Below are 27,665 nucleotides of genomic sequence, written 5' to 3' on the forward strand. Positions count from 1 at the left end.
TGACAGTTCACATCTTGTTTTATTTAAGTCGCAGGTTGATGACATCACCAGTCTATATAAAAAGGCAGGATATGAAAGGATCTGTTCAATCTGAAATGACGCCCTCTATAGGGCCGTACGTTGGACCAGGAGAGCACCATGAAAGGGGACGTTATTTAGGTTGCAGGTTGATGACATCACCAGTCTATATAAAAAGGCAGGATATGAAAGGATCTGTTCAATCTGAAATGACGCCCTCTATAGGGCCGTACGTTGGACCAGGAGAGCACCATGAAAGGGGACGTTATTTAAGACTCTTATTTAAGACATTATTTCTGTCTGTATAAAATCGGAACCAGTGATTGGTCAGTTAGAACAGGACATGAGACAGTATTAACGTGATTGGCTAGTTACAACAGGAAATGAGACAGTATTAACGTGATTGGCTAGTTATAACAGGAAATGAGACAGTATTAACGTGATTGGCCGGTTATAACAGGAAATGAGACAGTATTAATGTGATTGGCCAGTTATAACAGGAAATGAGAGACAGTTAATTAATGTGATTAGTCAGTTATAACAGGAAATGAGAGGCCGTATTAATGTGATTGGCCGGTTATAACAGGAAATGAGAGGCAGTATTAATGTGATTGGCCGGTTATAACAGGAAATGAGAGGCAGTATTAATGTGATTAGCCGGTTATAACAGGAAATGAGAGGCAGTATTAATGTGATTGGCCGGTTATAACAGGAAATGAGAGGCAGTATTAATGTGATTGGTCAGTTATAACAGGAAATAAAACCGGCAGCATCAAAACATATTGATTATCAATGATTGTCCTCGTAGAGGAAGAATGGTAGATGAGGGGGGGGGGGTGATTCTGAGGGGTGTGTGTGTCAGACGTTGGTCTTCTTGGTCGGGGGTTCAGGGTTGATGTTGAGGGGTGTGTGTGTGTCAGAGTCAGACTGTGGTCTTCTTGGTCGGGGGTTCAGGGTTGATGTTGAGGGGTGTGTGTCAGACTGTGGTCTTCTTGGTCGGGGGTTCAGGGTTGATGCTGAGGGGTGTGTGTGTGTCAGACTTTGGTCTTCTTGATCAGGGGTTCAGGGTTGATGTTGAGGGGTGTGTGTCAGACTTTGGTCTTCTTGGTCGGGGGTTCAGGGTTGATGCTGAGGGGTGTGTGTGTCAGAGTCAGACGTTGGTCTTCTTGGTCAGGGGTTCAGGGTTAATGTTGAGGGGTGTGTGTCAGAGTCAGACTTTGGTCTTCTTGGTCGGGGGTTCAGGGTTGATGCTGAGGGGTGTGTGTGTGTCAGAGTCAGACTGTGGTCTTCTTGGTCGGGGGTTCAGGGTTGATGTTGAGGGGTGTGTGTCAGACTTTGGTCTTCTTGGTCGGGGGTTCAGGGTTGATGTTGAGGGGTGTGTGTCAGACTGTGGTCTTCTTGGTCGGGGGTTCAGGGTTGATGTTGAGGGGTGTGTGTCAGACTGTGGTCTTCTTGGTCGGGGGTTCAGGGTTGATGCTGAGGGGTGTGTGTGTCAGACTTTGGTCTTCTTGGTCGGGGGTTCAGGGTTGATGTTGAGGGGTGTGTGTCAGAGTCAGACTTTGGTCTTCTTGGTCGGGGGTTCAGGGGTGATGCTGAGGGTTGTGTGTGTCAGACTTTGGTCTTCTTGGTCGGGGGTTCAGGGTTGATGTTGAGGGGTGTGTGTCAGAGTCAGACTTTGGTCTTCTTGGTCGGGGGTTCAGGGTTGATGTTGAGGGGTGTGTGTCAGACTTTGGTCTTGTTGGTCGGGGGTTCAGGGTTGATGTTGAGGGGTGTGTGTCAGACTTTGGTCTTCTTGGTCGGGGGTTCAGGGTTGATGCTGAGGGGTGTGTGTCAGACTTTGGTCTTCTTGGTCGGGGGTTCAGGGTTGATGCTGATACGAGGGACTCCGGCCGTGGGCGTGTAGGGGATACGAGATGTCGTCACCTTCTTACCGATGGTTTCGATCTGCAGGAAACACACACAGAGGAGATGCGGTCTGGTTATTGTAGTGAGAACATAGTTTTACTGGGTGAGTGAACCTCGTCCCCCCAGGCCTGACATGCTGGGGGCATGGAGCCTGGTAACAGTGTGGGTCTGTGTGTATGTGTGTATGTGTATGTGTGGAGGGTAACATGCTAATCAATTAAAATACTGAGCGAATCACATGACTATGGAGGCGTGGCTCTAAATGGAGGCGGGACAGAGCCTGAGACTGTTGTATAATGTAGGACGATGTAAAAATGGTGAAAATGGCCGATCAAAATAGATTATCTCATTAACCATATTATTTTTGGGAAGACTTAATTTATTCCGAGATCCGGGCAAAATAAAGTTTATATGTGAAAACTATTTATAAGATAACAGTACTTTACAATTTTCCTAAATCACTTCCTTGTTTAAAATCGCTGGCGCCTTGAAGTCCACAACAACGTAGAGGGAGGGGCCTAACGGTTAGACTGGTGACGGCCTGAGAGATCAGCCAATTAAAACCCAGCGGCTGTTCACACTGCTCCTGCCATACCACTTCCAGCGCTGTGAAACCAGGCGGTTAGAGAGTGAGCATATGTGTGTGTGTGTGTGTGTGTGTGTGTGTGTGTGTGTGTGTGTGTGCGTGTGCGTGTGCGTGTGTGTACCTGGAAGCCAATGTTCTGTAGGCGGTGGTGGAGCCAGGCGGTTAGAGAGCGTGTGTGTGTGTGTGTGTGTGCGTGTGCGTGTGCGTGTGTGTACCTGGAAGCCAATGTTCTGTAGGCGGTGGTGGAGCCAGGCGGTTAGAGAGCGTGTGCGTGTGTGTGTGTGTGTGTCTGTGTGTGTGTGTGTGTGTGTGTACCTGGAAGCCAATGTTCTGCAGGCGGGGGTGGAGCTGGTCCAACAGGCGACGGCCGTCAAACAGAAACGCTGGTTTCAACATGTGGTCATAGATCATCTCATAGTCCAGCTCCTACACACACACACACACACACACACACACAGTTGATGTTAGGTGTTTATAGGATTGGAATAGTGTGTGTGTGTGTGTGTGTGTGTGTGTGTGTGTGTGTGTGTGTGTGTGTGTGTGTGTGTGTATGTATGTATGTATGTATCTGTGTGTGTGTGTGTGTGTACCTTGAACATGTCCCACTCGGTGCAGACGACCAGAGCGTGAGCCCCCTGACAGGCCTGGTAGGGATCCACTGACACTGTGACCAGCTCAGACACTACAATACACAGATACACCATCACATAGACACTACAATACACAGATACACCATCACACAGACACTGTGACCAGCTCAGACACTACAATATACAGATACACCGTCACACAGACACTACAATACACCATCACACAGACACTACAATACACAGATACACCGTCACACAGACACTACAATACACAGATACACCGTCACATAGACACTACAATACACAGATACACCATCACATAGACACTACAATACACAGATACACCGTCACATAGACACTACAATACACAGATACACCGTCACATAGACACTACAATACACAGATACACCGTCACATAGACACTACAATACACAGATACACCGTCACATAGACACTACAATACACAGATACACCGTCACATAGACACTACAATACACAGATACACCGTCACATAGACACTACAATACACAGATACACCGTCACATAGACACTACAATACACAGATACACCGTCACATAGACACTACAATACACAGATACACCATCACATAGACACTACAATACACAGATACACCGTCACATAGACACTGTGACCAGCTCAGACACTACAATACACAGATACACCGTCACATAGACACTGTGACCAGCTCAGACACTACAATACACAGATACACCGTCACATAGACACTGTGACCAGCTCAGACACTACAATACACAGATACACCGTCACATAGACACTACAATACACAGATACACCGTCACATAGACACTACAATACACAGATACACCGTCACATAGACACTGTGACCAGCTCAGACACTACAATACACAGATACACCGTCACATAGACACTACAATACACAGATACACCATCACATAGACACTACAATACACAGATACACCGTCACATAGACACTGTGACCAGCTCAGACACTACAATACACAGATACACCGTCACATAGACACTACAATACACCATCACACAGACACTACAATACACAGATACACCGTCACATAGACACTACAATACACAGATACACCATCACATAGACACACCGTCACATAGACACTGTGACCAGCTCAGACACTACAATACACAGATACACCATCACATAGACACTACAATATACAGATACACCGTCACATAGACACTACAATACACAGATACACCATCACATAGACACTACAATACACAGATACACCATCACATAGACACTACAATACACAGATACACCATCACATAGACACTACAATACACAGATACACCATCACATAGACACTACAATACACAGATACACCGTCACATAGACACTACAATACACAGATACACCATCACATAGACACTACAATACACAGATACACCATCACATAGACACTACAATACACCATCACACAGACACTACAATACACAGATACACCGTCACATAGACACTACAATACACAGATACACCATCACATAGACACTACAATACACAGATACACCGTCACATAGACACTACAATACACAGATACACCATCACACAGACACTACAATACACAGATACACCGTCACATAGACACTACAATACACCATCACACAGACACTGTGACCAGCTCAGACACTACAATATACAGATACACCATCACATAGACACTACAATACACCATCACACAGACACTACAATACACAGATACACCGTCACATAGACACTACAATACACAGATACACCATCACACAGACGACCAGAGCGTGAGCCCCCTGACAGGCCTGGTAGGGATCCACTGACACTGTGACCAGCTCAGACACTACAATACACAGATACACCATCACATAGACACTACAATACACAGATACACCATCACATAGACACTACAATACACAGATACACCATCACACAGACACTGTGACCAGCTCAGACACTACAATACACAGATACACCATCACACAGACACTGTGACCAGCTCAGACACTACAATATACAGATACACCGTCACATAGACACTACAATACACAGATACACCGTCACATAGACACTACAATACACAGATACACCATCACACAGACACTACAATACACAGATACACCATCACATAGACACTACAATACACCATCACATAGACACTGTGACCAGCTCAGACACTACAATATACAGATACACCATCACATAGACACTACAATACACCATCACACAGACACTACAATACACAGATACACCGTCACATAGACACTACAATACACAGATACACCATCACACAGACACTACAATACACAGATACACCATCACATAGACACTACAATACACCATCACACAGACACTACAATACACAGATACACCGTCACATAGACACTACAATACACAGATACACCATCACACAGACACTACAATACACAGATACACCGTCACATAGACACTACAATACACAGATACACCGTCACATAGACACTACAATACACAGATACACCATCACACAGACGACCAGAGCGTGAGCCCCCTGACAGGCCTGGTAGGGATCCACTGACACTGTGACCAGCTCAGACACTACAATACACAGATACACCATCACATAGACACTGTGACCAGCTCAGACACTACAATATACAGATACACCGTCACATAGACACTACAATACACAGATACACCGTCACATAGACACTGTGACCAGATCAGACACTACAATACACAGATACACCGTCACATAGACACTACAATACACAGATACACCGTCACATAGACACTACAATACACAGATACACCATCACATAGACACTACAATACACAGATACACCATCACATAGACACTACAATACACCATCACACAGACACTACAATACACAGATACACCATCACATAGACACTACAATACACAGATACACCATCACATAGACACTACAATACACAGATACACCGTCACATAGACACTACAATACACAGATACACCGTCACATAGACACTGTGACCAGATCAGACACTACAATACACAGATACACCATCACATAGACACTACAATACACCATCACACAGACACTACAATACACAGATACACCATCACATAGACACTACAATACACAGATACACCATCACATAGACACTACAATACACAGATACACCGTCCCATAGACACTACAATACAAAGATACACCGTCACATAGACACTACAATACACAGATACACCATCACATAGACACTACAATACACCATCACACAGACACTACAATACACAGATACACCATCACATAGACACTACAATACACAGATACACCATCACATAGACACTACAATACACAGATACACCGTCACATAGACACTACAATACACAGATACACCGTCACATAGACACTGTGACCAGATCAGACACTACAATACACAGATACACCGTCACATAGACACTACAATACACAGATACACCGTCACATAGACACTACAATACACAGATACACCATCACACAGACGACCAGAGCGTGAGCCCCCTGACAGGCCTGGTAGGGATCCACTGACACTGTGACCAGCTCAGACACTACAATACACAGATACACCGTCACATAGACACTACAATACACAGATACACCGTCACATAGACACTACAATACACAGATACACCGTCACATAGACACTGTGACCAGATCAGACACTACAATACACAGATACACCGTGACCAGACACTGTGACCAGATCAGACAGACAGGCAGACAGGCAGGCAGGCAGCCAGGCAGACACAGCCAGCCAGACAGAGAGACATAACCCCCCCCCCCCCCTCCCTCCTCTACCTCTGTGAGGGTCTTCAGAGATGTGCGGTTGAGAGAGGTCCAGAATGATCTGTTCCTTCAGGACTTTAGGGTCGTAGATGTGGAGCTTGGCTCCCTCGTCCATCAGGTACTTAGATATATAGATACTAGAAGACTCCCTGAAAGACACACACACACACACACACACACACATCAGTCATTTAGCAGGCTTACAGGAGCAGTTTAGGTTAAGTGCCTTGCTCAAGGGCACAGATCGATTTTTCTCTCCCACCTAGTCGACTGGAAGATTTGAACCAGCAACCTTTCAGTACTGGCCCAACAATCTTAAATCGCTAAGCTACCTGGCATCCCATAATATGAATGATTAACTCTGGGGGGGGCGGGGGGGTTAATGTGTGTTCTATATCAGGTCAAGGTTCCAAGACATGCACTTTACCCCTACACACTGATTAACCTGACACACACACACACACACACTGATTAACCTGACACACACACACACACACACTGATTAACCTGACACACACACACACACACACACTGATTAACCTGACACACACACACACACTGATTAGCCTGACACACACGAGAGAGAGGAGAGAGAGAGAGACAGGCAGGCACTTTACCCCTTCACACACACACACTGATTAACCTGAAACACACGAGATAGAGAGAGAGAGAAAGGGGACAGAGAGAGAGGAGACCGAGGAGAGAGAGAGGGGACAGAGAGAGAGGAGACCGAGGAGAGAGAGAGGGGACAGAGAGAGGGGAGACCGAGGAGAGAGAGAGGAGAGAGAGACGGGACAGAGAGACAGGAGACCAAGGAGAGAGAGAGGAGAGAGAGACGGGACAGAGAGAGAGGAGACCGAGGAGAGAGAGAGGGGACAGAGAGAGAGGAGACCGAGGAGAGAGAGAGGAGACCGAGGAGAGAGAGAGGAGAGAGAGACGGGACAGAGAGAGAGGAGACCGAGGAGAGAGAGAGGGAACAGAGAGAGAGAAGACAGAGGAGAGAGAGAGGAGAGAGAGGGGACAGAGAGAGAGGAGACCGAGGAGAGACTGAGGAGAGAGAGAGGGGACAGAGAGAGAGGAGACCGAGGAGAGAGAGAGGGGACAGAGAGAGAGGAGAGAGGGGACAGAGAGAGAGGAGACCGAGGAGAGAGAGGAGACCGAGGAGAGAGAGAGGGGACAGAGAGAGAGGAGACCGAGGAGAGAGAGACGGGACAGAGAGAGAGGAGACCGAGGAGAGAGAGACGGGACAGAGAGAGAGGAGACCGAGAAGAGAGAGACAGGCACTACACAAAACAGAGACAGACAAATTTGACCCCAATAACTACCGTGGGATATGCGTCAACAGCAACCTTGGGAAAATCCTCTGCATTATCATTAACAGCAGACTCGTACATTTCCTCAGGGAAAACAATGTACTGAGCAAATGTCAAATTGGCTTTTTACCAAATTACCGTACGACAGACCACGTATTCACCCTGCACAACCTAATTGACAACCAAACAAACCAAAACAAAGGCAAAGTCTTCTCATGCTTTGTTGATTTAAAAAAAGCTTTGGACTCAATTTGGCACGAGGGTCTGCTTTACAAATGGATGGAAAGTGGTGTTGGGGCTAAAACATACAACATTATAAAATCCATGAACACAAACAACAAGTGTGCGGTTAAAATTGTCAAAGAACATTTCTTCTTCCCAAGAGGCCGTGGGGTGAGACAGGGCTGTAGCTTAAGCCCCACCCTCTTCAACATATATATCAACAAACTATTTGGCCCTAAACAGAGAGTACACAGCGGCAGAATACCTGCCCGCTGTGACTGACCCAAACTTAAGGAAAGCTTTGACTATGTGCAGACTCAGTGAGCATAGCCTTGCTATTGAGAAAGGCCGCCGTAGGCAGACCTGGCTCTCAGGAGAAGACAGGCTATGTGTTCACTGCCCACAAAATGAGGTGGAAACTGAGCTGCACTTCCTAACCTCCTGCCCAATGTATGACCATATTAGAGAGACATATTTCCCTCAAAACAAACCCAATTTTGATAAACTCCCATATCTACTGGGTGAAATTCCACAGTGTGACATCACAGCAGCAAGATGTGTGACCTGTTGCCACGAGAAAAGGGCAACCAGTGAAGAACAAACACCATTGTAAATACAACCTATAATTATGCTTATTTATTTTCACATCATTACAACACTGTTTACAGAGATAATATGACGTCTGAAATGTCTTTATTCTTTTGGAACTTCTGTGAGTGGAATGTTTACTGTTAGTTTTATATTGCTTATTTCACTTTCGTTTATCATCTACTCATCTAAGTTTCCCATGAAAATAAAGAGAGAGAGCGAGAGAAAGAAAAGGAATTGATGTTTCAACAAGAGAAGAAAGAGGAGAGAGGGAACGAGGAGGAAGAGAGGGAACGAGGAGGAAGAGAGGGAACGAGGAGGAAGAGAGGGAACGAGGAGGAAGAGGAGAAGAATAGAAGATAGGAAAATAGATACCTGGTGTCTCCAGTGTCTTTCTTAAAGGAGAATCCCAGCAGGGCGATCTTCTTCCCTGTCACTGTGTTAAACAGACAGTCAATGATACGACACGCAAACCTCCTCCGTTGGTACTCATTCATATCAATCACCTGGAGAGAGGGAGGAGGTGGGAGAGGGAGGAGGGAGGAGGAGGAGGGAGAGGGAGGTTGGGAAAGAGGGAGGAGGGAAAAGGGGGTGAAGAGGAAGGAGGGAGAGGGGGAGGAGGAGGGAGAGGGGGGGGAGAGAGGTTGGGAGAGAGGGAGGAGGGAGAGGGGGAGGAGGAGGGAGGGAGGGAGGGAGGGAGAAGGAGGGAAAGGGGGGAGGAGAGAGGGAGGAGGGAAAGGGGTGAAGAGGAAGGCGGGAGGGAGAGGGGGAGGAGGAGGGAGAGAGGGAGGAGGAGGGAGAGGAGGAGGGAGAGGAGGAGGGAGAGAGGGAGGAGGGAGAGGAAGGGAGAAAAGGAAGGAGGTGAAAGCATAATAATAAATATAGCTGTGAGCAGCAATGAACGGGGTTCACAGGATGACAGAAAGAACACAAGATGAGTTGGAGAACAACAAGCACTATCATGTTGTAACTAACTATCTTTACACATGCAAATAATGAGTTACCTTTTTATGGCTGCAGGGGGCAGTATTGAGTAGCTTGGATGAAAAGTGCCCATATCAAACGGCCTGCTCCTAGTTGCTAATATTTGCATATTATTATTAGTATTGGATAGAAAACACTCTGAAGTTTCTAAAACTGTTTGAATTATGTCTGTGAGTATGACAGAACTCATATCATATCATCACTCGTATCATTGAATGTCTGTTTAACACAGTGACAGGGGAAAAAAACGGAGAAATTCCACTTCCTGTTTTTTTTTCTGGAGGTGGCAGATTTTCAACCAAGGTCTCATTGAAATTACAGCGAGATATGGATGAGTTTTCACTTCCTACGCCTTCCACTAGATGTCAGCAGTCAATAGAACTTTGTCTGATGACTCTAATGTGAAGAGGGGTCGATTGACACAGGAAATAGTGACCACAGCCATGAGTGGACCACGCTTTCACCATGCGCGTTCACAGGGGAAGGACCTGCGTTCCACCGCTCATCTGAAGTCATTCTAATTCTCCGGTTGGAACGTTATTCAAGATATATGTAAACAACATTCTAAAGATTGATTCAGTACATCGTTTGACATGTTTCTACTGACTGTTACAGAACTTTGACATTTCGTCACGTTATAGTGGACGCGCTTTGTGACTTTGGAATTGTTTACCAAACGCGCTAACCAAAGTAGCTAATTGGACATAAATAACTGAAATTTTTTGAACAAATCAAGCATTTATTGTGGACCTGGGATTCCTAGGAGTGCATTCTGATGAAGTTCATCAAAGGTAAGGAAACATTTATCATGTATTTTCTGGTTTCTGTTGACTCCAACATGGAGGCTAATTTGGCTACTGTTCTGAGCTCCGTCTCAGATTATTGCATGGGTTGCTTTTTCCGTGAGCTTTTTTAAAAATCTGACACAGCGGTTGCATTAAGGAGAGGTATATCTATAATTCCATGTGTATAACTTGTATTATCATCATCATCATCATATTTCTGTTGAAACGATGTGGCTATGCAAAAATCACTTGATGTTTTTGGAACTAGTGAATCTAATAAACCAATGTAAACTCAGATTTCTTTATATAAATATGAACTCAAACAAAACATGCATGTATTGTGTAACATGAAGTCCTATGAGTGTTATCTGATGAAGATAATTCAAGGTTAGTGATTAATTCTGATCTTTATTTATGCTTTTTGTGAATGCTATATTTAGCTGGAAATTAGGTGTGCTTATTGTGGTTTGGTGGAGACCTAACATAATCGTTTGTAGTGCTTTTGCTGAAAAGCCTATTTGAAATCGGACACTTTGGTGGGATTAACAACGAGAATAGCTTTAAAATGATATAAAACACATGTATGTTTTAGGAATTCTAATTATGAGATTTCTGTGGTTTGATTTGACTACTATTTTCACTGGTAGTTGTCATATCGATCCCGATATCGGGATTGCAGCCATAACAGATGGTTACCACATTCCACGTGTTCGTATGGTTCCATGGTTACCACATTCCACATGTGTTTGTATGGTACCATGGTGACCCTGACTCGGTACCGGTGACCCTCTCCGGCACCCTGACTCGGTACCGGTTACCCTCTCCTGACTAGGTACCGGTGACCCTCTCCTGACTAGGTACCGGTGACCCTCTCCTGCACCCTGACTCGGTACCGGTCTCCCTCTCCTGCAACCTGACTCGGTACCGGTCTCCCTCTCCTGCACCCTGACTCGGTACCGGTCACCCTCTCCTGCACCCTGACTCGGTACCGGTCACCCTCTCCTGCACCCTGACTCGGTACCGGTCACCCTCCTGCACCCTGACTAGGTACCGGCGACCCTCCTGCACCCTGACTCGGTACCGGCGACCCTCCTGCACCCTGACTAGGTACCGGCGACCCTCCTGCACCCTGACTAGGTACCGGCGACCCTCCTGCACCCTGACTAGGTACCGGCGACCCTCCTGCACCCTGACTAGGTACCGGCGACCCTCCTGCACCCTGACTAGTTACCGGCGACCCTCCTGCACACTGACTAGGTACCGGTGACCCTCCTGCACACTGACTAGGTACCGGTGACCCTCCTGCACACTGACTAGGTACCGGTGACCCTCCTGCACACTGACTAGGTACCGGTGACCTTCCTGCACACTGACTAGGTACCGGTGACCCTCCTGCACCCTGACTAGGTACCGGTGACCCTCCTGCACACTGACTAGGTACCGGTGACCCTCTTGCACACTGACTAGGTACCGGTGACCCTCCTGCACACTGACTAGGTACCGGTGACCCTCCTGCACACTGACTAGGTACCGGTGACCCTCCTGCACACTGACTAGGTACCGGTGACCCTCCTGCACCCTGACTAGGTACCGGTGACCCTCCTGCACACTGACTAGGCACCGGTGACCCTCTTGCACACTGACTAGGTACCGGTGACCCTCCTGCACACTGACTAGGTACCGGTGACCCTCCTGCACACTGACTAGGTACCGGTGACCCTCCTGCACACTGACTAGGTACCGGTGACCCTCCTGCACACTGACTAGGTACCGGTGACCCTCCTGCACACTGACTAGGTACCGGTGACCCTCCTGCACCCTGACTAGGTACCGGCGACCCTCCTGCACCCTGACTAGGTACTGGCGACCCTCCTGCACCCTGACTAGTTACCGGCGACCCTCCTGCACCCTGACTAGTTACCGGCGACCCTCCTGCACCCTGACTAGTTACCGGCGACCCTCCTGCACCCTGACTAGGTACCGGTGACCCTCCTGCACACTGACTAGGTACCGGTGACCCTCCTGCACCCTGACTAGGTACCGGTGACCCTCCTGCACACTGACTAGGTACCGGTGACCCTCCTGCACCCTGACTAGATACCGGTGACCCTCCTGCACCCTGACTAGATACCGGCCACCCTCCTGCACCCTGACTAGGTACCGGCCACCCTCCTGCACACTGACTAGGTACCGGTGACCCTCCTGCACACTACGAATCCCTAATAATACATTTTATTTAGCTCTTTTCAAGACATTCATATTCCCTTTACACGGTCAAGATAAACTATCAAATCACACATTAAAATGAAAAGCCAGTATATATAGATATATATAACAGGCCAGAGGAGACTAACCAGGGGACAACAGAGAATATTGTAGTGAAGAGGTATTTACTGTGGACTTCAACGTGTGTACGGACTGAGAGGTTATAACGTGGGGAGGGAGGAGATAAAGATGGGAAGATAAAGAGAGAGAGTAAGAACAACTATTATGCACAGTCAGTGGTGTGTGTGTGTGTGTGGGTCTGTCTGTGTGTCTGTGTGTGTGTGTGCGCAGTAGCTACCTGTTGCCAGTAGGAAGCGACCTCGGGGAGGTTGAGAGCTTCACACAGATAAACCAGGTTTAATACATCCTTCTGGAAACAACTACCACCAAACCCTGGGGGGGAGGGAGAGAGAGAGAGACAGAGACAGAGACACAGAGAGAGACAGAGAGAGAGACAGAGAGAGACACAGAGAGAGACAGAGAGAGACAGACAGAGACAGACAGAGAGACAGACAGAGACAGAGAGAGACAGAGAGAGAACGAGAGAGAAACACAGAGAGAGAAACACAGACAGAGACAGACAGAGACAGACAGAGACAGAGAGAGACAGACAGAGAACGAGAGAGAGACAGACAGAGAGACAGAGAGAGACAGACAGAGAACGAGAGAGAGAGACAGAGAGAGACAGAAAGAGATAATTTAAATGATCTTAAGGGTTCTGACTGCAGTACAATAGTTGACTGTTCTAGTCATTAGAATGGTCCAACATAGAACACATGAATGAACAAGACACGTTGTTCAGTGTGGATTTGTGTGTGTGTGTCTCTGTGTACCGTACCCACGCTGGCCTTCAGGAACTTGCTGCCTATCCTCTGGTCCATGCCGATGGCTAGAGCCACCTCCTCTACGTCAGCCCCCGTTGACTCACACAGAGCACTGATACTGTTGATACTGCTGATACGCTGGGCTAGGAACGCATTGGCAGCCTGACACACACAAACACACACCACACACACACACACAGCTCCAGTTAATCCCAGTAGACTGTAGTCAGAGAAAGACAGCGACCCCCCCCAGACGTACTAGTTAATCCAAGCAGACTGTAGTCAGACAGCGACCCCCCCCAGACGTACCAGTTAATCCAAGCAGACTGTAGTCAGACAGCGACCCCCCCCCCCCCAGACGTACCAGTTAATCCCAGCAGACTGTAGTCAGACAGCGACCCCCCCCCCAGACGTACCAGTTAATCCAAGCAGACTGTAGTCAGAAAGCGACCCCCCCCCCCCAGACGTACCAGTTAATCCCAGCAGACTGTAGTCAGACAGCGACTCCCCCCCAGACGTACTAGTTAATCCAAGCAGACTGTAGTCAGACAGCGACCCCCCCCCCCCCAGACGTACCAGTTAATCCCAGCAGACTGTAGTCAGACAGCGACCCCCCCCCTCCAGACGTACCAGTTAATCCCAGCAGACTGTAGTCAGACAGCGACCCCCCCCCCCCCCCCAGACGTACTAGTTAATCCCAGCAGACTGTAGTCAGACAGCGACCCCCCCACCCCCAGACGTACCAGTTAATCCCAGCAGACTGTAGTCAGACAGCGACCCCCCCCCCCCCCCCCAGACGTACCAGTTAATCCCAGCAGACTGTAGTCAGACAGCGACCCCCCCCCCCGACGTACTAGTTAATCCCAGCAGACTGTAGTCAGACAGCGACCCCCCCCAGACGTACCAGTTAATCCCAGCAGACTGTAGTCAGACAGCGACCCCAACCCCCCGACGTACCAGTTAATCCCAGCAGACTGTAGTCAAACAGCGACCCCCCCCTAGACGTACCAGTTAATCCCAGCAGACTGTAGTCAGACAGCGACTCCCCCCTCCATACCAGTTAATCCCAGCAGAATGTAGTCAGACAGCGACCCCCCCCCCCATACCAGTTAATCCCAGCAGACTGTAGTCAGACAGCGACCCCCCCCCAGACGTACTAGTTAATCCCAGCAGACTGTAGTCAGACAGCGACCCACCCCCCCCCCCCCCAGACGTACTAGTTAATCCCAGCAGACTGTAGTCAGACAGCGACCCCCCCCCCCCCAGACGTACCAGTTAATCCCAGCAGACTGTAGTCAGACAGCGACCCCCCCCCCTCCAGACGTACCAGTTAATCCCAGCAGACTGTAGTCAGACAGCGAACCCCCCCCCAGACGTACTAGTTAATCCCAGCAGACTGTAGTCAGACAGCAACCCCCCCCAGACGTACCAGTTAATCCCAGCAGACTGTAGTCAGACAGCGACCCCCCCCCTCCAGACGTACCAGTTAATCCCAGCAGACTGTAGTCAGACAGCGACCCCCCCTCCCCAGACGTACCAGTTAATCCCAGCAGACTGTAGTCAGACAGCGACCCCCCCCCCCCAGACGTACCAGTTAATCCCAGCAGACTGTAGTCAGACAGCGACCCCCCCCCCCCCCCCCCCGACGTACCAGTTAATCCCAGCAGACTGTAGTCAGACAGCGACCCCCCCCCAGACGTACCAGTTAATCCCAGCAGACTGTAGTCAGACAGCGACCCCCCCCTCCATACCAGTTAATCCCAGCAGAATGTAGTCAGACAGCAACCCCCCCCCTCCATACCAGTTAATCCCAGCAGACTGTAGTCAGACAGCGACCCCCCCCCCCCATACCAGTTAATCCCAGCAGACTGTAGTCAGACAGCGACCCCCCCCCAGACGTACTAGTTAATCCCAGCAGACTGTAGTCAGACAGCGACCCCCCCCTAGACGTACCAGTTAATCCCAGCAGACTGTAGTCAAACAGCGACCCCCCCCCCAGACGTACCAGTTAATCCCAGCAGACTGTAGTCAGACAGCGACCCCCCCTAGACGTACCAGTTAATCCCAGCAGACTGTAGTCAGACAGCGACCCCCCCTAGACGTACCAGTTAATCCCAGCAGACTGTAGTCAGACAGCGACCCCCCCCAGACGTACCAGTTAATCCCAGCAGACTGTAGTCAGACAGCGACCCCCCCCCCCCCCCTAGACGTACCAGTTAATCCCAGCAGACTGTAGTCAGACAGCGACCCCCCCAGACGTACCAGTTAATCCCAGCAGACTGTAGTCAGACAGCGACCCCCCCCCCCTAGACGTACCAGTTAATCCCAGCAGACTGTAGTCAGACAGCGACCCCCCCCCCCGTACCAGTTTGGAGAGTTCTGAGGACCAGGTGTTGGTGGTGATGATGCGGGCCTTGGGGACCCAGTGTTCGTAGACGTCACACAGAGCCCTGATCGCCCTCTGACCCTCCGCCGTCTCGTCTCCACCAATCAGGACGCGGTCTGGCTCCTTCAGGTCACGCACCGCCGTACCCTCAGCCAGGAACTCTGGGTTGGACAGCACCTACACACACACAGAGATGAACACACACACAGAGAGAGATGAACACACACACACAGAGAAGAACACACACACACACACACAGAGATGAACACACACAGAGAGAGATGAACACACACACACAGAGAGATGAACACACACACACAGACAGATGAACACACACAGAGAGATAAACACACACAGAGAGATAAACACACACACACTCACACACAGACCCAAAACTTTGTAAATAGGTATTGAACCCAGGTTAGTATCTCCACCTACCTGCAGGTTGAGGTTGGGTTTGACAGCACCTACACACACAGACCAGGTTAGTATCTCCACCTACCTGCAGGTTGAGGTTGGGTTTGACAGCACCTACACACACAGACCAGGTTAGTATCTCCACCTACCTGCAGGTTTAGGTTGGGTTTGGTGTTGGAGTCAAATATCCGTCTGATGCTCTCAGCCGCTCGGACAGGAACCGTGCTCTTCTCCGTGACGATCTTGTAACCGTTGGAAACCTCTACGATGCGGCGAGCACAGGCCTCAATGTACTTTAGGTCGGCTGCACGCCCCTTCCCCATCCCATAGGTCTTTGTGGGGTGTTCACCTGGGGAGGGAGGGGAGGGGGGGGGGGTTAGACTGATGGAAGACAGGAACTCAGACACACACTACAGATAGACACTGACTGACGGAGAGAGAGAGAGAGAGAGAGAGAGAGAGAGAGAGAGATAGAGAGAGAGAGAGGGAGAGGGAGAGGGAGAGAGACAGAGAGAGACAGAGAGAGACAGAGAGAGACAGAGAGAGACAGAGAGACAGAGAGACAGAGAGACAGACCGGGACAAAAGACGTGTGACTCACTGATATGAAGACGAGGTCAGCATCTCTGATGGCGGAATCTATATCTGTAGAGAAGAAGAGATTCTTCCCTCGGCAAGACTCCACTACCTCCTTCAACCCTGGCTAGAGAGAGGAGAGGGGGTGGGGGGAGAGGGGGGAGAGGGGGAGAGAGAGAGGAGAGAGGGGGGGGAGAGAGAGAGGAGAGGGGGGTGGGGAAGGAGAGAGGAGAGGGGGGTGGAAAGAGAGAGAGGAGAGGGGGGAAGAGAGAGAGAGGAGAGAGAGGAGAGAGGGGTGGGAAGGAGAGGGAGAGGGGGGTGGGAAAGAGGAGGGAGGTGGCGGGGAGAGAGAGAGAGGAGAGGGGGGTGGGAAGGAAGAGGTAGAGGGGGGTGGGAAGAGAGAGGAGAGGGGGGTGGGAAGAGAGAGGAGAGGGGGGTGGGAAGAGAGAGAGAGGAGAGGGGGGAAGAGAGAGAGAGGAGAGAGAGGAGAGAGGGGTGGGAAGAGAGAGGAGAGGGGGGTGGGAAGAGAGAGAGAGGAGAGGGGGGTGGGAAGAGAGAGAGAGGAGAGGGGGGAAGAGAGAGGAGAGGGGGGTGGGAAGAGAGAGAGAGAGAGAGAGAGAGGAGAGGGGGGAAGAGAGAGGAGAGGGGGGAAGCGAGAGGAGAGGGGGGTGGGAAGAGAGAGAGGAGAGGGGGGAAGAGAGAGGAGAGGGGGGTGGGAAGAGAGAGAGAGGAGAGGGGGGTGGGAAGAGAGAGAGAGGAGAGGGGGGTGGGAAGAGAGAGAGAGGAGAGGGGGGAAGAGAGAGGAGAGGAGAGGGGGAAGAGAGAGAGAAAGAGAGGAGAGAGAGAGAGAGGAGAGGAGAGGGGGGTGGGAAGAGAGAGAGAGAGAGAGGAGAGGGGGGAAGAGAGAGGAGAGGGGGGTGGGAAGAGAGAGAGGAGAGGGGGGAAGAGAGAGGAGAGGGGGGTGGGAAGAGAGAGAGAGGAGAGGGGGGTGGGAAGAGAGAGAGAGGAGAGGGGGGTGGGAAGAGAGAGAGAGGAGAGGGGGGAAGAGAGAGGAGAGGAGAGGGGGGAAGAGAGAGAGACAGAGAGGAGAGAGAGAGAGAGGAGAGGAGAGAGAGAGAGAGAGAGGAGAGGAGAGGGGGGTGGGAAGAGAGAGAGAGGAGAGGGGGGTGGAAGAGAGAGAGAGGAGAGGGGGGTGGGAAGAGAGAGAGAGGAGAGGGGGTGGGAAGGAGAGAGGGGAGAGGGGGGAAGAGAGAGGAGAGGGGAGGGGGGTGGAAAGAGAGAGAGAGAGAGAGAGAGAGAGATGAAACAGAGAGAGAGAGAGAGAGAGAGAGAGAGAGAGGGGGGAAGAGAGAGCGAGAGAGAGAGACAGACAGACAGACAGACAGACAGAGAGAGAGAAACAGAGAGAGAGAGAGAGACAGAGAGAGAGAGAGAGAGAGAGACAGGTAAGTCTAAGAGTCATTACGGCTGGGAGTCTTCTTGGGTAAGTCTCTAAGAGTCATTACAGCTGGGAGTCTTCTTGGGTAAGTCTCTAAGAGTCATTACAGCTGGGAGTCTTCTTGGGTAAGTCTCTTAGAGTGATTACAGCTGGGAGTCGTCTTGGGTAAGTCTCTAAGAGCTTTAAACACCTGGATTGTATAACATTTCTCCATTAGTATGTTCAGAACTCTTCAAGCTCTACCACGATTGCCAGACAACAATGTTCAAGTCTTGGACGTCTATGTGTATGTTTGTGTGTCTGTGTGTGTATATTTGTGGTCTGTGTGTGTTTCGGTGTGCGGCATTATGTCTGTGTGTGTACGTGTGGTGTGTGTATGTCTATGTGTGTACGTGTGGTGTGTGTCTGTGTGTACGTGTGGTGTGTGTGTCTGTGTGTACGTGCGGTGTGTGTGTGTGTGATACGGTACCTCGTATATGGGCAGTGTGTCGGAGTTCCAGGCGTTGATCCGTGATTCGTTGACGTCGACCACTGTCACGTGGATCTCTGGACACATGTGGGCGATGACACTGCAGGTTGGTCCTCCCACATAACCTGCTCCTATACAGCAAATTCTGTTGATCTGAAACATCTAGAGAGACAGACAGAGAGACAGACACACAGAGAGACAGAGAGAGAGAGAGACAGAGAGAGACAGAGAGAGACAGAGACAGAGAGAGACAGAAAGAGACAGAGAGAGAGAGAAAGAGACAGAGAGAGAGAGACAGAGAAAGAGACACAGAGAGAGAGAGAGACAAACAGAGGGAGACAGACACACAGAGAGAGACAGAGAGAGAAAGAGACAGAGACACAGACACCAGTCAAAATAATATTTTTATTGATATCAAGTGCTTGTCAGGAACATGGCCTTCAAAACTAAACAGTATTAGTGGCATCCAGGGTTGGGCAGGTTACTGTCTAAATGTAATCCAACCAGGGTTGGTTAGGTTACTGTCTAAATGTAATCCAACCAGGGTTGGTTACTGTCTAAATGTAATCCAACCAGGGTTGGTTAGGTTACTGTCTAAATGTAATCCAACCAGGGTAGGTTACTGTCTAAATGTAATCCATCCAGGGTTGGTTACTGTCTAAATGTAATCCAACCAGGGTAGGTTACTGTCTAAATGTAATCCAACCAGGGTAGGTTACTGTCTAAATGTAATCCAACCAGGGTTGGTTACTGTCTAAATGTAATCCAACCAGGGTTGGTTAGGTTACTGTCTAAATGTAATCCAACCAGGGTAGGTTACTGTCTAAATGTAATCCAACCAGGGTAGGTTACTGTCTAAATGTAATCCAACCAGGGTAGGTTACTGTCTAAATGTAATCAAACCAGGGTAGGTTACTGTCTAAATGTAATCCAACCAGGGTTGGTTAGGTTACTGTCTAAATGTAATCCAACCAGGGTTGGTTACTGTCTAAATGTAATCCAACCAGGGTTGGGTAGGTTACTGTCTAAATGTAATCCAACCAGGGTTGGGTAGATTACTGTCTAAATGTAATCCAACCAGGGTTGGTTACTGTCTAAATGTAATCCAACCAGGGTTGGGTAGGTTACTGTCTAAATGTAATCCAACCAGGGTTGGGTAGGTTACTGTCTAAATGTAATCCAACCAGGGTTGGTTACTGTCTAAATGTAATCCAACCAGGGTAGGTTACTGTCTAAATGTAATCCAACCAGGGTTGGGTAGATTACTGTCTAAATGTAATCCAACCAGGGTTGGTTACTGTCTAAATGTAATCCAACCAGGGTTGGTTACTGTCTAAATGTAATCCAACCAGGGTTGGGTAGATTACTGTCTAAATGTAATCCAACCAGGGCAGGTTACTGTCTAAATGTAATCCAACCAGGGTTGGGTAGGTTACTGTCTAAATGTAATCCAACCAGGGTTGGGCAGGTTACTGTCTAAATGTAATCCAACCAGGGTTGGGTAGGTTACTGTCTAAATGTAATCCAACCAGGGTTGGGTAGATTACTGTCTAAATGTAATCCAACCAGGGTAGGTTACTGTCTAAATGTAATCCAACCAGGGTAGATTACTGTCTAAATGTAATCCAACCAGGGTTGGTTACTGTCTAAATGTAATCCAACCAGGGTTGGTTACTGTCTAAATGTAATCCAACCAGGGTTGGGTAGGTTACTGTCTAAATGTAATCCAACCAGGGTTGGGTAGGTTACTGTCTAAATGTAATCCAACCAGGGTTGGTTACTGTCTAAATGTAATCCAACCAGGGTTGGTTACTGTCTAAATGTAATCCAACCAGGGTTGGTTACTGTCTAAATGTAATCCAACCAGGGTTGGGTAGGTTACTGTCTAAATGTAATCCAACCAGGGTTGGGTAGATTACTGTCTAAATGTAATCCAACCAGGGTTGGGTAGGTTACTGTCTAAATGTAATCCAACCAGGGTTGGGTAGGTTACTGTCTAAATGTAATCCAACCAGGGTTGGGTAGGTAACTGTCTAAATGTAATCCAACCAGGGCAGGTTACTGTCTAAATGTAATTCTACCAGGGTTGGGTAGGTTACTGTCTAAATGTAATCCAACCAGGGTTGGTTACTGTCTAAATGTAATCCAACCAGGGTAGGTTACTGTCTAAATGTAATCCAACCAGGGTTGGGTAGATTACTGTCTAAATGTAATCCAACCAGGGTTGGTTACTGTCTAAATGTAATCCAACCAGGGTAGGTTACTGTCTAAATGTAATCCAACCAGGGTTGGGTAGATTACTGTCTAAATGTAATCCAACCAGGGCAGGTTACTGTCTAAATGTAATCCAACCAGGGTTGGGTAGGTTACTGTCTAAATGTAATCCAACCAGGGTTGGGCAGGTTACTGTCTAAATGTAATCCAACCAGGGTTGGGTAGGTTACTGTCTAAATGTAATCCAACCAGGGTTGGGTAGATTACTGTCTAAATGTAATCCAACCAGGGTAGGTTACTGTCTAAATGTAATCCAACCAGGGTAGATTACTGTCTAAATGTAATCCAACCAGGGTTGGTTACTGTCTAAATGTAATCCAACCAGGGTTGGTTACTGTCTAAATGTAATCCAACCAGGGTTGGGTAGGTTACTGTCTAAATGTAATCCAACCAGGGTTGGGTAGGTTACTGTCTAAATGTAATCCAACCAGGGTTGGGTAGGTTACTGTCTAAATGTAATCCAACCAGGGTTGGTTACTGTCTAAATGTAATCCAACCAGGGTTGGTTACTGTCTAAATGTAATCCAACCAGGGTTGGGTAGGTTACTGTCTAAATGTAATCCAACCAGGGTTGGGTAGATTACTGTCTAAATGTAATCCAACCAGGGTTGGGTAGGTTACTGTCTAAATGTAATCCAACCAGGGTTGGGTAGGTTACTGTCTAAATGTAATCCAACCAGGGTTGGGTAGGTAACTGTCTAAATGTAATCCAACCAGGGCAGGTTACTGTCTAAATGTAATCCAACCAGGGTAGGTTACTGTCTAAATGTAATCCAACCAGGGTTGGGTAGATTACTGTCTAAATGTAATCCAACCAGGGCAGGTTACTGTCTAAATGTAATCCAACCAGGGTTGGGTAGGTTACTGTCTAAATGTAATCCAACCAGGGTTGGGCAGGTTACTGTCTAAATGTAATCCAACCAGGGTTGGGTAGGTTACTGTCTAAATGTAATCCAACCAGGGTTGGGTAGATTACTGTCTAAATGTAATCCAACCAGGGTAGGTTACTGTCTAAATGTAATCCAACCAGGGTAGATTACTGTCTAAATGTAATCCAACCAGGGTTGGTTACTGTCTAAATGTAATCCAACTAGGGTTGGTTACTGTCTAAATGTAATCCAACCAGGGTTGGTTACTGTCTAAATGTAATCCAACCAGGGTTGGTTAGGTTACTGTCTAAATGTAATCCAACCAGGGTTGGTTAGGTTACTGTCTAAATGTAATCCAACCAGGGTTGGTTACTGTCTAAATGTAATCCATCCAGGGTTGGTTACTGTCTAAATGTAATCCAACCAGGGTTGGTTACTGTCTAAATGTAATCCAACCAGGGTTGGTTACTGTCTAAATGTAATCCATCCAGGGTTGGTTACTGTCTAAATGTAATCCAACCAGGGTTGGTTACTGTCTAAATGTAATCCATCCAGGGTTGGTTACTGTCTAAATGTAATCCATCCAGGGTTGGTTAGGTTACTGTCTAAATTTAATCCAACCAGGGTTGGTTAGGTTACTGTCTAAATGTAATCCAACCAGGGCAGGTTACTGTCTAAATGTAATCCAACCAGGGTAGGTTACTGTCTAAATGTAATCCATCCAGGGTAGGTTACTGTCTAAATGTAATCCAACCAGGGTAGGTTACTGTCTAAATGTAATCCATCCAGGGTAGGTTACTGTCTAAATGTAATCCATCCAGGGTAGGTTACTGTCTAAATGTAATCCAACCAGGGTTGGTTACTGTCTAAATGTAATCCAACCAGGGTTGGGTAGATTACTGTCTAAATGTAATCCAACCAGGGTTGGGTAGGTTACTGTCTAAATGTAATCCAACCAGGGTTGGGCAGGTTACTGTCTAAATGTAATCCAACCAGGGTAGGTTACTGTCTAAATGTAATCCAACCAGGGTTGGTTACTGTCTAAATGTAATCCAACCAGGGTTGGTTACTGTCTAAATGTAATCCAACCAGGGTAGGTTACTGTCTAAATGTAATCCAACCAGGGTAGGTTACTGTCTAAATGTCATCCAACCAGGGTTGGTTACTGTCTAAATGTAATCCAACCAGGGTAGGTTACTGTCTAAATGTAATCCAACCAGGGTTGGTTACTGTCTAAATGTAATCCAACCAGGGTTGGTTACTGTCTAAATGTAATCCAACCAGGGTTGGTTACTGTCTAAATGTAATCCAACCAGGGTTGGTTACTGTCTAAATGTAATCCAACCAGGGTTGGTTACTGTCTAAATGTAATCCAACCTGGGTTGGTTACTGTCTAAATGTAATCCAACCAGGGTAGGTTACTGTCTAAATGTAATCCAACCAGGGTAGGTTACTGTCTAAATGTAATCCAACCAGGGTAGGTTACTGTCTAAATGTAATCCATCCAGGGTTGGTTACTGTCTAAATGTAATCCATCCAGGGTTGGTTAGGTTACTGTCTAAATGTAATCCAACCAGGGTAGGTTACTGTCTAAATGTAATCCAACCAGGGTAGGTTACTGTCTAAATGTAATCCAACCAGGGTAGGTTACTGTCCAAATGTAATCCAACCAGGGTAGGTTACTGTCTAAATGTAATCCAACCAGGGTAGGTTACTGTCCAAATGTAATCCAACCAGGGTAGGTTACTGTCCAAATGTAATCCAACCAGGGTTGGTTAGGTTACTGTCTAAATGTAATCCAACCAGGGTTGGTTAGGTTACTGTCCAAATGTAATCCAACCAGGGTTGGTTAGGTTACTGTCTAAATGTAATCCAACCAGGGTAGGTTACTGTCTAAATGTAATCCAACCAGGGTAGGTTACTGTCCAAATGTAATCCAACCAGGGTAGGTTACTGTCCAAATGTAATCCAACCAGGGTTGGTTACTGTCTAAATGTAATCCAACCAGGGTTGGTTACTGTCTAAATGTAATCCAACCTGGGTTGGTTACTGTCTAAATGTAATCCAACCAGGGTAGGTTACTGTCTAAATGTAATCCAACCAGGGTAGGTTACTGTCTAAATGTAATCCAACCAGGGTAGGTTACTGTCTAAATGTAATCCATCCAGGGTTGGTTACTGTCTAAATGTAATCCATCCAGGGTTGGTTAGGTTACTGTCTAAATGTAATCCAACCAGGGTAGGTTACTGTCCAAATGTAATCCAACCAGGGTTGGTTACTGTCTAAATGTAATCCAACCAGGGTAGGTTACTGTCTAAATGTAATCCAACCAGGGTAGGTTACAGTCTAAATGTAATCCAATCAGGGTTGGTTACTGTCTAAATGTAATCCAACCAGGGTAGGTTACAGTCTAAATGTAATCCAATCAGGGTTGGGCAGGTTACTGTCTAAATGTAATCCATTACAGTTACTAGTTACCAGTCCAAAAATAGTAATCGGTAATGTAATCTGATTACATTCAGTTACTTTTAGATTACTTTCCCCCTTAAGAGGCGATAGAAAACGACAAAAATGTATGTTACCAATTAGACGACATCTATTGCAGGATAAATCAATGTTAAAGTTTACATAGTTGGCCATATATGGATGTTAAATGTTACTTTATGGGTTGGTTATGTAGGCTTCTTCTAAACCATCGCTTTCTGTTACATATAACAATACGATTAAATTATATCTTTGTTTTTTTAATACAAAGTCTATCAGAATTCCAGTCATTGTATAGCTTAATTACCTTAATCTTCAAGAATAGGACTTGGAAATATGAAAGTATAGATTAACCAAATTGTTTTACCTGAGCAGGACCCTAAAACAACTGACTTTTGTTTTGTGAAAACTAAGGACGTATTAGCCAACCCTACTCTGTTGTTTACGAGGTTGTTGTCATGGAGACTGATTGGGCATTGAGCAGCTGTTGACAAGAGCTCGCTGTCCACTGGTTTCAAAAACAATGATTGGTAGGGCAGATTTAAAAATGTATTTAAATTCAATCATTATTGGGTTCAAATACACGTTTAGATTTGTGAACAGCCGTCCACAACATCCACAATCCGTAAAGAGCAAATATCTAAATGAGAGAGCAGCAGCGTGATTCACACCAATGCGCTATGTAGATATCAATAATAAGTGATATCCGTATCGTCGTAGACGACACCACTACTGTCGTCTTTACCTCCAAGCGTTTAGTCAAGTTGGATCATGTTTGGATGCCGACAGCAGTCGCACCATTGTGGAAGACACAGCTTGGACTGTAGCCTAGAAAAACCTTCTCCTGCTCTTTCCCCGCGATCCATGAAAACTCATTTGGTGTGTCATCATTAGTGGTCTCTGATTGGTGTGTCATCATAGTGGTCTCTGATTGGTGGTCATCATTTGGTGTGTCATCATTAGTGGTCTCTGATTGGTGTGTCATCATAGTGGTCTCTGATTGGTGGTCATCATTTGGTGTGTCATCATTTGTGGTCTCTGATTGGTGTGTCATCATAGTGGTCTCTGATCGGTGGTAATCATTTGGTGTGTCATCATTTGTGGTCTCTGATTGGTGTGTCATCATAGTGGTCTCTGATTGGTGGTAATCATTTGGTGTGTCATCATTTGTGGTCTCTGATTGGTGTGTCATCATAGTGGTCTCTGATTGGTGGTAATCATTTGGTGTGTATCATCTGATTGGTGGTCAGACTCACTCAGGTGGAACAAATTTAAACATTGTGCCTTTTTTTTCCCAATGCTGATTTGACGGGTCATTGAGAAAACAGAGAAGTGTCCACAAACATTATTTCCCCACAAACCTCCTTTCTGAATTTAAAACTAATCCTTGAAAGTAATCATCGAGTATTTGTAATCTGACTACAATATGTTTTCTGGTAAAGTAGCGGATTTACACATGTAACCCGTTACTCCCCAACCCTGCTGGGCAACTGGCAAGGAACAACTCCCTGGAGGGAAGAAACCTTAATAAAACAAACTAGAAAAGACGAGACAAATTGAACTTCAGAGAATATGACCCTCACTTGAGTAAGGAACTAGAAGCCAAATAGCTCATTTTAAAAACAGTGGTATAATGTTAGCCTTTTTGGAGAAAGGTTTTGTGTCTGTGCAACGGAGCACGTTGTTGGAAAAGAAAACGAGATTATTACGTAACTGTGTGTAAAAGTACTGTAATGAAACAGGCAGGGAGCGGGACTTGAACCCTCAACCTTCTAAACCCGAAGTCCAGCGTGATATCGACCGTGCCCCCGAAAGTATGCTCAAGTGGCAGAGTCGATATCCGCGTTTATAAACCCAGGGTCGTTACACTGCTAAACTCTGCACAACAACTTCCACGATGAAGTCAGACATCGAGGCATTAATCCAGAATGTCGGAAACCAGTTCAATACAGGATGCTTTTTTGATTCCGTTCTGATTTAGGGTGCGTTCGCAAAATTCACTCTGGCTATCTACTCCGATTTCAGGGCGTCTTGAGTGTGGCAGAGCACAGAAAAACTGGATGAATTTACGAACCAATCAACACCCGTTAAATATGGCCGGTGTCAGTAAACAGTCGGGCAAAAAAACGTAATTAAATCGTTTTCCAGCAGCACAATTACAGTCCAGCAACACTCTGGATAACATGAAAACATCCTAACCAGCTCTGCGTGGTTGAGTAAAAATGTGTCAGATTGGAGGTGTTCTCTCATTTGTATCTTTTGAAGTAGCTAGCAAATTAACATTAGTCAAGCACCGAAGTTAGGGTGAGAAAACTGAATTTTCGAACGCACCCTTGGTTGGATTATTCTACTCGGCTAAAGTGAATCAGATAGAGATGTCAATCTCAACAAATATGAGCGTCCAAAGGTTTCAGTAACAGTTATAACGTTATTATAATTTATTAATAATTACATAGCTATTGAGTAGTAAAACACTTACCACTGCGGAGACAACTACCCGATCTCACGGATAAAATTCAATTCGCAAAAAACCTCACTTCCGTTATCGGTATAATCAGATGTTACTGACGCGATGTCAATTTTATCACTGAAATATTGTTGCTTTGAAGATCTTTGGGGTTGTGGAAGGGGTCGCGTGTCGATAGTTGCTGTACTTAAAACCGTTAGTTACAAACGAGAGCTCAGTAATGTTGCATTTTATGCTGGGTTTCCGCTAGATGCCACAGTCACAAAGTCAAAATTGGCTCTATTGTATAAATTCATATAAAAATGAGATGTTTGCTCTTAATTTAGGGTTAGGTATAAGGTTAACATAATGGATAAGGTTTAAAATAACATTTTAATTAAGAGAAATTGACGAAATAGGCGGCGTTTTTTAAAA

General features: G+C 46.9%; 1 protein-coding gene across 2 annotated transcripts; it reads right to left on the bottom strand.

The window, feature by feature from the left end:
* On the bottom strand, nt 1-27,582 carry LOC118936829 (UDP-glucose 6-dehydrogenase). 2 transcript variants are annotated; one of them, XM_090188353.1, is made up of 12 exons: nt 27,264-27,582; nt 19,158-19,319; nt 17,272-17,377; nt 16,825-17,024; nt 16,238-16,435; nt 13,887-14,034; nt 13,347-13,441; nt 9,390-9,520; nt 6,904-7,040; nt 3,100-3,191; nt 2,825-2,935; nt 1-1,962 (listed from the first exon to the last, which is right to left on the bottom strand). In XM_090188353.1, the coding sequence occupies exons 2-12, from the start codon at nt 19,317-19,319 to the stop codon at nt 1,849-1,851; spliced, it is 1,494 nt and encodes a 497-aa protein (XP_090044479.1). In that variant the 5' UTR covers nt 27,264-27,582; the 3' UTR covers nt 1-1,848. The 2 variants fall into 2 exon arrangements, with proteins under 2 accessions (XP_090044479.1, XP_090044478.1); XM_090188352.1 differs by lacking the exons at nt 17,272-17,377; nt 19,158-19,319; nt 27,264-27,582 and having other exon boundaries at nt 1-1,685; nt 1,848-1,962; nt 16,825-17,018.
* Between the last annotated feature and the right edge of the window lie 83 nt (nt 27,583-27,665).

This window comes from Oncorhynchus mykiss, chromosome 10, assembly GCF_057628025.1.
Source record: "Oncorhynchus mykiss isolate SJ-2025 chromosome 10, ASM5762802v1, whole genome shotgun sequence".
Classification (NCBI taxonomy): Eukaryota; Metazoa; Chordata; class Actinopteri; order Salmoniformes; family Salmonidae; genus Oncorhynchus; species Oncorhynchus mykiss.